This window comes from Melospiza georgiana, chromosome 29 (assembly GCF_028018845.1).
Source record: "Melospiza georgiana isolate bMelGeo1 chromosome 29, bMelGeo1.pri, whole genome shotgun sequence".
Taxonomy (NCBI): Eukaryota; Metazoa; Chordata; class Aves; order Passeriformes; family Passerellidae; genus Melospiza; species Melospiza georgiana.
The window spans coordinates 6,093,983-6,104,158 of NC_080458.1; the positions used below are offsets into that span (position 1 = coordinate 6,093,983).

Below are 10,176 nucleotides of genomic sequence, written 5' to 3' on the forward strand. Positions count from 1 at the left end.
CGGGACATCAGGGAATGGGACACCCAGGGGACAGCGGCACAGAAGCGAATGGGACACCCCGGGGACACCGGGACAGAAAGGACGGGGACACCCCAGGGACACCGGGACACTCCAAGGACACCGGGACATCAGGGAATGGGACACCCCGGGGACACCGGGACAGAAAGGGCAGGGACACCCCGGGGACACCGGGACACTCCAAGGACACCGGGACACCCTGGGACAGCCCGGGGCCATGGAGACATCAGGGATGGGGGCACCTGAAGGACACCCGAGGGACATCAGGGACACCCTGAGGGCAACGGGACACTGGGGATGGGGACACCCGAAGGGCACAGGGGACGCCTTGGGACAGCGGGACACCGGAATGGGAGGGACAGGAGGGACAGGGACACAGGGACACCTTGGGACACTGGGATGTGAGGGACAGGGACACTGGGACACTGGGACATTGGGACACTGGGACACCGGGGTGCGGGGACACGGGGGTTACTGGGACATTCTGGGGACACTGGAACACGGGACACCGTGTGGGGACACGAGCGGGACAGGCACAGGGGACATGGGGGGACACGGGGGACACTGCAGGACAGGACACGGGGGACAGGAGCGGGCCAGGCCAGGGGGTGGCAGGGCCGGGGACACCGAGGGAGGAAGGGGACAGGGAGGGGGACATGGGGCGAGGAAAGGGACATGGAGGGGAGAAGGGGACACCGAGGGAGGAAGGGGACACGGAGGGAGAATGGGACAGGGCTGGAGGAAGGGGACACCAAGGGGGGACGGGGACAGGGCTGGAGGAAAGGGACACGGAGGGGAGAAGGGGACACCAAGGGAGGAAGGGGACACCGAGGGAGGAGGGGACACCGAGGGAGAATGGGACAGGGCTGGAGGAAGGGGACACAGCCGGAGGAAGGGGACACCGAGGGAGAATGGGACACCGAGGGAGAATGGGACACAGCCGGAGGAAGGGGACACCGCGGGGGACGGGGGGGGGGCCGGATCCCGGCGCCGCTTCCTGGAAGGGAAGAGCGGAAACGGGGCCGGGGCCGGGGCCGTTCCCACGGAGGGTGGGACCCCCCCGGGGGGACACGGGAGGGGGGGCGGGACCCCCATGGAGGGGAGGGGGGGACGGGACCCCCGGGGGGGGACACGGCGCTGGCCCCTCCCCACGGTGGGGGCACACGAGGGGACAGTGGGACCCCCCCCAGAGGGGACACGCGGGGACACGCGGGGACACCCCCGGCCCCGTGCGGGGCGCGCGGCCGCGTGTGCAAGGGGGGGGGGGCCGGGGGCGCGCAAAGGGGGCGTGCAAGGGGGTGGGAGTGGGCAAGGGGGCGGGGGGCGCGCAGGGGCCGGGGTCGGGGGCCTCGCCCGGCAGCCGCCGCATTCCAGCGCCGCTGAGGCAACGGCGGCCGCGCAGCTGGGCCGGGCCCGGGGGGCTCCGGGGGGCTCGGGGGGACACCCGGGGGACCGTGGGGACACCCCCAGGGATTCCCCCCAGGGACACCCCCAGGGACACCCCCAGGGACACCCCCGGGATCCCCCAGGGCAGCACCGGCCGTGCCCGGGGTGGCGGTGGTGGCACGGGGGGCGGGTTTGTCCCCGCTGTCCCCGCTGTCCCCGCTGTCCCCGCTGTCCCCTGTGCCCGCCGTGCCCCTCTGGGCACAATGGGGACGTTTCCGTGCCCAGGGGGGAAGTGGCGGGCGGGAGGGGGAACAATGCCCTGGCGCCGGGGCCTTTCCTGCCCCGCACCGGGCCCGGGCACACGCGGGCGGGGGCACCGAGATCGCGTGTGGTGACACGGTGACTGTGTGAACACGCGTGTGGTGGCACTGGGACCGCGTGTGGTGACACGGTGACCGTGTGCTTGGTGACACGGTGACCATGGGCAGGCGCGTGTCCTGGCTCTGTCCCCCTGTCCCCAAGTCCCTCACACCCACATCCCTCTGTCCCCACATCCCTCTGTCCCCACATCCCCAAATTCCCAATTGCCTAAACCCTCAAATCCCCACACCCCCAAGTTCCCACACCCCCGTGTCCCCAAATCCCCAAACCCCCAAATCCCCAAACCCCCAAATTCCCGAATCCCCAAATTCCCGAATCCCCAAATTTCTGAATCCCCAAATCCCCAAATCCCCATTTCCCCTCCTGCTCTGCCCCCCCACTGTCCCCCCACCCCAGGGCCCCATCGCAGGGACATCCCCCAGACCCCCCCTCCACCCCCGGGGGTGTCCCCATTGTCCCCCAGCCCCATTTTGGGGGTTACACCCCCAGCCCCCTCCATCCCGGGGGTGTCCCCCAGTGTCCCCCATTGTCCCCCAGCCCCATTTTGGGGGTCACACCCGCAGCCCCCTCCTCCATCCCGGGGCTGTCCCCCATTGTCCCCCAGCCCCATTTTGGGGGTCACACCCCCAGCCCCCTCCATCCCGGGGCTGTCCCCCATTGTCCCCCAGCCCCCTCCTCCATCCCGGGGCTGTCCCCAGTGCCCCCTCCCCTCTGCGGCCCCCCCCGCCCCCGTCGCGGTCCCGACGCGCCCCTGAGTCACCGGGGGGGGCCCGGGGGGGCCGGGCCTGACTCACGGGCGCCTCAGCCCCGTTTACAGCCCCGTATATAGCCCGGGACACGGCCCCGTATATAGCCCGGGACGCGGCCCCGTTTATAGCCCGTGCACAGCCCGGCCGGCGGCGGGGCCACGTCACCCCCCGCGCCCCCCCGGGCCCCCCCCCATCCCGGGGCGCCGTGACCCCCCCAGAGCGGCCCGAGCCGCGGTGTCCCCCCGGTGTCCCCGCTCTGTCCCCTCGGTGTCCCCGCTCTGTCCCCTCGGTGTCTCCCCGGTGTCCCCTCTCTGTCCCCTCGGTGTCCCCTCTCTGTCCCCCCGGTGTCCCCTCTCTGTCCCCTCGGTGTCCCCGCTCTGTCTCCCCGGTGTCCCCGCCGTGTCCCCGGGGGGCGCGGGGGGGTCGGGGCTGGCCCGGAGCCCGGGCGGGCGCGGGGGGGGGGCGCGGGGGGAGCCCCGGCACCGGCGCTTCCCAAAAAGGCGCTGGAGAAGCCGGGGGGCGGGAGCGGGGCCAGCCCGGGGGGGGACACCGGGGGGGACATGAGGGGACACGGGGGGGACACGGGGGGGACACCGGGGGGGACAGGAGGGTGCTCACAGTGAGTGTGAGTGTGGCTCATTCTGGGGACACGTGGGGACATGGCTGTCCCCGTGTCCCCATAACCCCATGTCCCTGTGTCCCCATGTCCCTAAATCCCTGTGTCACCATGTCCCCAAATCCCTGTGTCCCCATAACCCAAAATCCCCGTGTCACCGTGTCCCCACATCCGTGTCACCGTGTCCCCATAACCCCATGTCCCTGTGTCCCCATGTCCCAAAATCCCTGTGTCCCCATAACCCAAAATCCCTGTGTCACCGTGTCCCCACGTCCGTGTCACCGTGTCCCCATAACCCCAAACTCCTGTGTCCTCATATTGCTGTGCCCCCATATCCCTGTGTCCTTGTGTCCCCACATCCCCAAATCCGTGTCCCCATGTCCCCAAATCCCTGTGTCACCATGTCCCCAAATTCCCGTGTCCCAATAACTCCAAATCCCTGTGTCACCGTGTGCCCATGCCCTCGTGTCCCCATGTCCCCAAATCCCCCTGTCCCCATGTCCCCAAATTCCCGTGTCCCCAAATTCCTGTGTCCCCATGTCCCCAAATCCCCATGTCCCCAAATTCCCGTGTCCCCATGTCCCCAAATCCCCGTGTCCCCATGTCATCCCTGTGTCCCCAAACCCTCATTTGGGGTCACCCCCGCGATCCAGTGGGGCATTTTGGGGCCAAATCCGGGATTTTCCTGCTGAGGCAGCAGGAGGGGATTTGGGGGCGCTCCCCCCTCACTGTTTTGGGGTGAAATGTTGACTTTTGGGGTGTTCCCTGTTTTCCCCACAAATTTCTGCCTCAGGCCTATTTTTTGGGGGGTCCCAGCAGCCCCCAAAATCCGTGAGAATCCACCAAAACCCCCCTCGTGTGAACCCAAAACCCCCAGAAATCCCCCCAAAATCCCTCGGGGGATTTGGGAACGACAAAGGTGACAACGAGCAGGAGGAGGTGACAGAAATTTGGGATGGCCCCGGAACATTCCAGAACCTCCCTGCCCAGGGAATTCCCGGCCCGGGGGACGGAGAGAGGGAAAAACAAAAATCGCCATTAAAAAAATGGGTGGAAAAGCGGGAGCCGCCTGTTTGTTCCCGATTTTCCAACCCCCGCCCGGATCCGCCCCGGCAGGAAAAACTCCCGGGCCAGGCCCGGGACACGCAGGGAGAGGCGGCAGAGCTGGGAAAAAACAGGGAAAAATAGGGGAAAATTGGAAAAAGCTGGAAGAAATTGGAAAAAATCGGAAGAAATTGGAAGAAGTTAGGAAAAAGTTAGGAAAAAGTTGGGAAAAAGTTGGGAAAAAAATAGGAAAAATAATAGGAACAAAATAGGGAGGAAAAAAAGGGAAAAAATAGGCGGGGAAAGGGAAAAAAATAGGAAAAAAAATTAGGAAAAAATAGGAAAAATAATAGGAAATAATAGGGGGGGAAAGGGGAAAAAAGGGAAAAAAAAGGAAAAAAGAGGAAAGAAAATAGGGAAAAATAGGGGAAAATAGGGGGGAAAATAGGGAAAAATGGGGGAAAATAGGAATTAAAAAAGGGAAAAAATAGGGAAAATAGGGAAAAAATTGGGGAAAAAAGGGAAAAATCCCGCCTGGATCTGGGTGGGATTTTTGGGGGTCCCACTCGGGGTTTAGGGTGGGATTTGGGATGGGGTGAGCGGGTAAATCCCGCCGGGAGGGTCCTGGTGGAGCTGAGGGGGGCAGGAAATCCCCCCAAAAAAGGATTTCCAGGGGATTTTGGGGGAATTTCGGCGGGATCGGGCAGGGAAGGGGCCGGGCCCGCTGCAGATGTTGGGATCGGGGCGGGGGTGGCGATTCCCGATCCCGATCCCGCCCCGCAGCTGCGATCCCGGAATTTCCCCAATTCCAGAACATTCCAGGCCCCCCCGAGCGGGGCGAACCCCAGGGGAAGGGGGGAAAGGATAAAAAGGGATGAAAAGGGATAAAAATGAGAATTTTTCTCCCCCCCCAAAACGCGGGAGCGGGAGCGGGGGGGTGGCGGCGGCGGAGGCGGCGGTGACACAGAAATTCCCATTTCCACTTTTTCCGCCCCAAACCCGGCGGCTCCGAGCGGAGGCGGCTCCGGCCGCGGGGGAGGGGAAAGGAGGAGGAATTTGGGGAGGGGGGGGATGGGGGGGGATGGGTGGGGATCTCCCCCCCATCCTGGGGGTCCCGGGGGGGTCCCGGGGGGGTCCCGGGGGTGGGTGGGGACGCTCTGGGACAATTTTTGGGAAGGATTTGACGATTTCCAGGTGTGGGGGGGTCGAGGTGGGGACCCCCCCTTTGTCCCCTGTCCCGTTAACCCGGGCACAAAGGGGGGGTGGGGGTGGGGGGGGACCTTGCGCAAGATGCCCCAAAATTGCCCCCCCCGAGCCCAAAATCGCTGCCGGGAGCGGCGGATCGGGGGCAAAGGGGACGGGGGCGGGGGACGGGAGGGGACAGCGGGGACAGGGACACGGGGGGGGGTGTGACGGGACAGGACAGGGGGTGACAGGGACAAATCAAGGGGGTGGGAACAGGACAGGGGGTGACAGGGACAAATCAGGGGGGTGGGAACAGGACAGGGGGGACAGGGGGACACCGGGAGGGTGACAGGGACACGTCCAGGGGAGTGGCAGGGGGACACCAGGAAGGTGACAGGGACACGGGGGGGAACAGGACAGGGGGACACCGCGGTGTGACAGGGACACATGGAGGGCGCGGGGACAGGACAGGGGGGGACAGGGACACTGTGGAGGGTGACAGGGACACGTCCAGGGCAGGGACAGAGGGACACCAGAAGGTGACAGGGACATGGGGAGGGTGGCAGGGACACATCGAGGAGGGTGACAGGGACACCAGGGATGTGACACGCCCAGCCCGCAGTGACCAGCACGAGGGAAGGGGGAGTCGAGGCGACACCCCCGCATTGTCCCCGCATTGTCCCCGCATTGTCCCCACATTGTCCCCGCATTGTCCCCGCACGGGGGGTGGCGCTGTCGCAGCGTCCCCGCCGTCCCCACGCGCGGTGACCCCGCAGCTCCCGCTCTATTTTTTATTTATTTCCGGAGATATCTGACAGCCGGGGGGGCCCCCCCGGGCCCCGCGACCCCCCGGTTTCCCCCCGCCGTCCCCGGCCGGGGCCGCCCCTGCCCCAAGCGCGGTCCGGCTGTCCCCAAGCGCTGTCCGGCTGTCCCCAAGCGCGGTCCCGCTGTCCCCAAGCGCGGTCCCGCTGTCCCCAGGCGCGGTCCCGCTGTCCCCAAGCGCGGTCCCGCTGTCCCCAAGTGCGGTGCCGCTGTCGCCGGCCGCGGCTTCCTCAGCGCCAGCCCCTCCGGGGGCGCGGCGGGGTCGGGGCTGGGGGACACGGGGGGCGGGGGGGTCACTTGGGGTGGCCTGAGGGGGGGGGACAGCCCAGTGTGGCACTTGGGGACATTCACACACCCGAGTTTGGCACTTGGGGACACAGCTGTGACACTCAGGGACATTCACACACCCGAGTGTGGCACTTGGGGACACAGAGACACACCTGAGTGTGGCACTTGGGGACAGTCACACACCTGGATGTGACACCTGGGGACACACAGACACAGCTGTGACTCTCGGGGACATTCACACACCCGAGTGTGGCACTTGGGGACACACGGACACAGCCGAGTGTGGCACTTGGGGACACTCCCACCCCCTAGGTGTGGCACCTGGGGACTCACAGACACAGCTGTGACACTCGGGGACATTCACACACCTGAACGTGACACCTGGGGACACCTCCACACCCGAGTTTGGCACTTGGGGACAGTCACACACCCCTGGGCGTGGGTGGCACCTGGGGACACTCCCAGCTCCCTGAGTGTCCCCATGGCTGGTGCCAGCGCTGTCCCCAGGCCGTACCTGTGGCAGGGGACGGGCAGGTCCCCCTTGGTGACCTGGAGGATGAACGGGGGCGGCTCCTCCAGCTCCAGCTCGCTCAGCTCTGCACGGGGACACCGGGGGGACAACGTGGGGACAGGACGGGGACACAATGGGGACACCATGGGGACACCATGGGGACACCGTGGGGACAGGATGGGGACAAAATGGGGACACCATGGGGACACAATGGGGACAGGACGGGGACAGGATGGGGACACCGTGGGGACAGGATGGGGATAGGGATGGGGACACGGCGAGGACAGGATGGGGACAAAATGGGGACACGGCGGGGACACCATGGGGACAGGATGGGGATGTGGCAGGGACATGGTGGGGACACAGTGGGGACAGGACGGGGACATGGCGGGGACAAAATGGGAACATGGCGGGGACACCATGGGGACAGGGAACATGGGGACATGGTGGGGACAGGGATGGGGACAGGGTGGGGACATGGTGGGACCCGGTGGGGACACAATGGGGACAAAATGGGGACACGGTGGGGACACCATGGGGAGACCATGGGGACAGGATGGGGACAGGATGGGGACACCATGGGGACACTATGGGGACAGGATGGGGACATGGCAGGGACAGGATGGGAACAAAGTGGGGACACCATGGGGACAAAATAGGGACAGGGATGGGGACAGGATGGGGACACGGTGGGGACATGGTGGGGACAGGGTGGGGACAGGGTGGGGAAAAAATGGGGACAGGGTGGGGACACCATGGGGACATCATGGGGGACACCATGGGGACATGACAGGGACACAGTGGGGACACCATAGGGACACCATGGGGCACCATGGGGACACGGTGCCAGCCTGTGGGGACACAATGGGGACACCGGAGGCTCTGGGGACACCGTGGGGACACCATGGGGACATGGCGGGACCCTCACCTGCGTCCCAGTCCTCCTGGCACGGGGGGGGCTGCCAGGTGTGGGCAGTCTTGGCCATGTCCTCCTCGGGGTCTGCGGGGACACAGGGGACAGCGGTGAGGGGACACAGCTGGGACACACCTGGGGACACACCTGGGGACACAGGGGACAGCGGTGAGGGGACACACCTGGGGACACACCTGGGGACACACCTGGGGACACAGGGGACAGCGGTGAGGGGACATAGCTGGGATACACCTGGGGACACACCTGGGGGGACACAGGGGACAGCGGTGAGGGGACACAGCTGGGACACACCTGGGGACACCTGCGGGCACACCTGCGGGCACACCTGCGGGCACACCTGCGGGCACACCTGGGCGCACCTAGGGGGACCCGGAGACACACTTGGGGACACACCTGGGCACACCTAGGGACATCCGGGTGCACATCTGGGTGCACACCTGGGGGTACCTGGGGGCGGCACCTGAGGGGGCACACCTGAGGGCACACCTGGGGGCACCTAGGGACACCTGGGCACACGTGGGGGCACACTTGGGGGTACCTGGGCACACCTGGGGGTACCTGGGCACACCTGGGGGCACCTGGGCACACACCTGGGGGTACCTGGGCACACGTGGGGGCACACTTGGGGGTACCTGGGCACACCTGGGGGTACCTGGGGGGCACACCCGGGGGTCCCGGCCGTACCTGGCGGCAGCTCCAGCGGCAGTTTGTCGGGGCACGAGGCCACGTGGGCGCGCAGGAGCGCGCGCGGGACGCGGTGGCGCGCGTTGAAGGGACACGTGGCCAAGGTGCGCGACACCTGCGGGTTGTTCTGGGGACAGCGACACGGGGGGCGGGGCTAAGGGGGGGCGGGGACACCGAGCCCCGCCCCGCGCCCCAAACCTGAGCCCCCGCCGAGGACCCGCCCAGACCCCGACCACAATTCCTGCAGACCCCAGACCCCAATCCCCGCAGACCCCAGACCCTCCCAGACCCCGACCCCAATTCCCGCAGACCCCAGACCCTCAAAGACCCCGACCCCAATTCCTGCAGACCCCAGACCCCAATTCCTGCAGACCCCAGACCCTCAAAGACCCCAGACCCTCCCAGACCCCGACCCCAATTCCTGCAGATCCCGACCCCAATTCCTGCAGACCCCAGACCCCAAACCTCTGCAGACCCAGACCCAAATTCCCGCGGACCCAACACTCCAATTGCCACAGAGCCCAGACCCTCCCAGACCCCGGCCCCAATTCCCGCAGAGCCCAGACCCTCCCAGACTCCAATTCCTGCAGACCCCAGACCCCAAACCCCTGCAGACCCCGGACCCTCACGACCTCCCTTTGGCACCTCCTGGACCCCCAAACCGACCCCTCACAGGTCCCGAGCCCCGGCAGGTTTTGGACCCCCGGCCCCGTTCCCGCTGTCCCCCTGTCCGTCTGTCCGGCGCTCACCTGCTGGCAGCGCACCAGGTGATAGGGCAGCCGGGACTCGCGCACCTGGTGGTTCCGGTCGTACGGGCACTGCACCACCGCGTCGGGGTCCATGCGCGCCCGAGCGGCCCGACAGTACCGGGCTCGGTACCGGTTATGGCCCACCGGGCACCGTTCGGTACCGCCGGGCACCGTTCGGTACCGGTTATGTCCCACCGGGCACGGTTCTATCCCGGTTCAGTCTCACCGGCCACAGTTTGGTCCCAGCGGTCCCGGTTCGGTCCCACCACTCCTGGTTTGGTCCCGGTTCGGTCCCGGTTCGGATCTAGTTCGGTGCCACCACTCCTGGTTTGGTCCCGGTTCGGATCTAGTTCGGTCCCACCACTCCTGCTTTGGTCCCGGTTCGGTCCTGGTTCGGATCTAGTTCGGTGCCACCACTCCCGGTTCGGTCCCGGTCCGGTCCCGGTCCGGTCCCAGCACGGTTGGTTCCGTTCCGGTCCGCTCCCACCAGTGCCGGTTCCGTCCCGGTCCGCTCTCACCAGTGCCGGTTTTGCTTTACGGCAGCGCCGCCGTTACCGCGGCAACGGGCGCCGCCCCCGGGTCCTCCGAGCCGCTGGGGGCGCCGCGGCGCCGCCTGCAACGCGCGGAAAACAAAATCGGGAATTTCTCGCGTTTTGGTTGATATTTTCTGCGCCAGATGTGCAGGGTGTCTCTGCTCGCGGCTGGAGAACGAGTCTGGACTCTTCGCTTTTCGGTCTTGAGGTCGTTTATTAATTCTTATCTATGAAATTTCCTTTCTGCCCAGCCAAGGTCAGCTCGCAGGAACACTG

At 66.4% G+C, this 10,176-nt stretch overlaps 1 protein-coding gene across 1 annotated transcript; it reads right to left on the reverse strand.

Annotated features, from left to right (window-relative positions):
* Positions 1 to 6,174: 6,174 nt before the first annotated feature.
* Positions 6,175 to 9,866, reverse strand: GTSF1 (gametocyte specific factor 1). The gene is made up of 5 exons (XM_058042023.1): positions 9,368 to 9,866; positions 8,619 to 8,745; positions 7,929 to 8,000; positions 7,004 to 7,085; positions 6,175 to 6,469 (listed from the first exon to the last, which is right to left on the reverse strand). The coding sequence occupies exons 1-5, from the start codon at positions 9,458 to 9,460 to the stop codon at positions 6,175 to 6,177; spliced, it is 669 nt and encodes a 222-aa protein (XP_057898006.1). The 5' UTR covers positions 9,461 to 9,866.
* Between the last annotated feature and the right edge of the window lie 310 nt (positions 9,867 to 10,176).

Bases quoted from the DNA above. Each gene is read 5' to 3' on its own strand.
- GTSF1 (XM_058042023.1), bottom strand. From the start codon at position 9,460: ATGGACCCCGACGCGGTGGTGCAGTGCCCGTACGACCGGAACCACCAG. The intron at 8,746-9,367 runs GTGAGCGCCGGA...CGCTGTCCCCAG, and splicing joins ACCTGGTGCGCTGCCAGCAG to AACAACCCGCAGGTGTCGCG. The intron at 6,470-7,003 runs GTACGGCCTGGG...CGTGTCCCCCAG, and splicing joins CTGCCCGTCCCCTGCCACAG to CCCCGACCCCGCCGCGCCCC.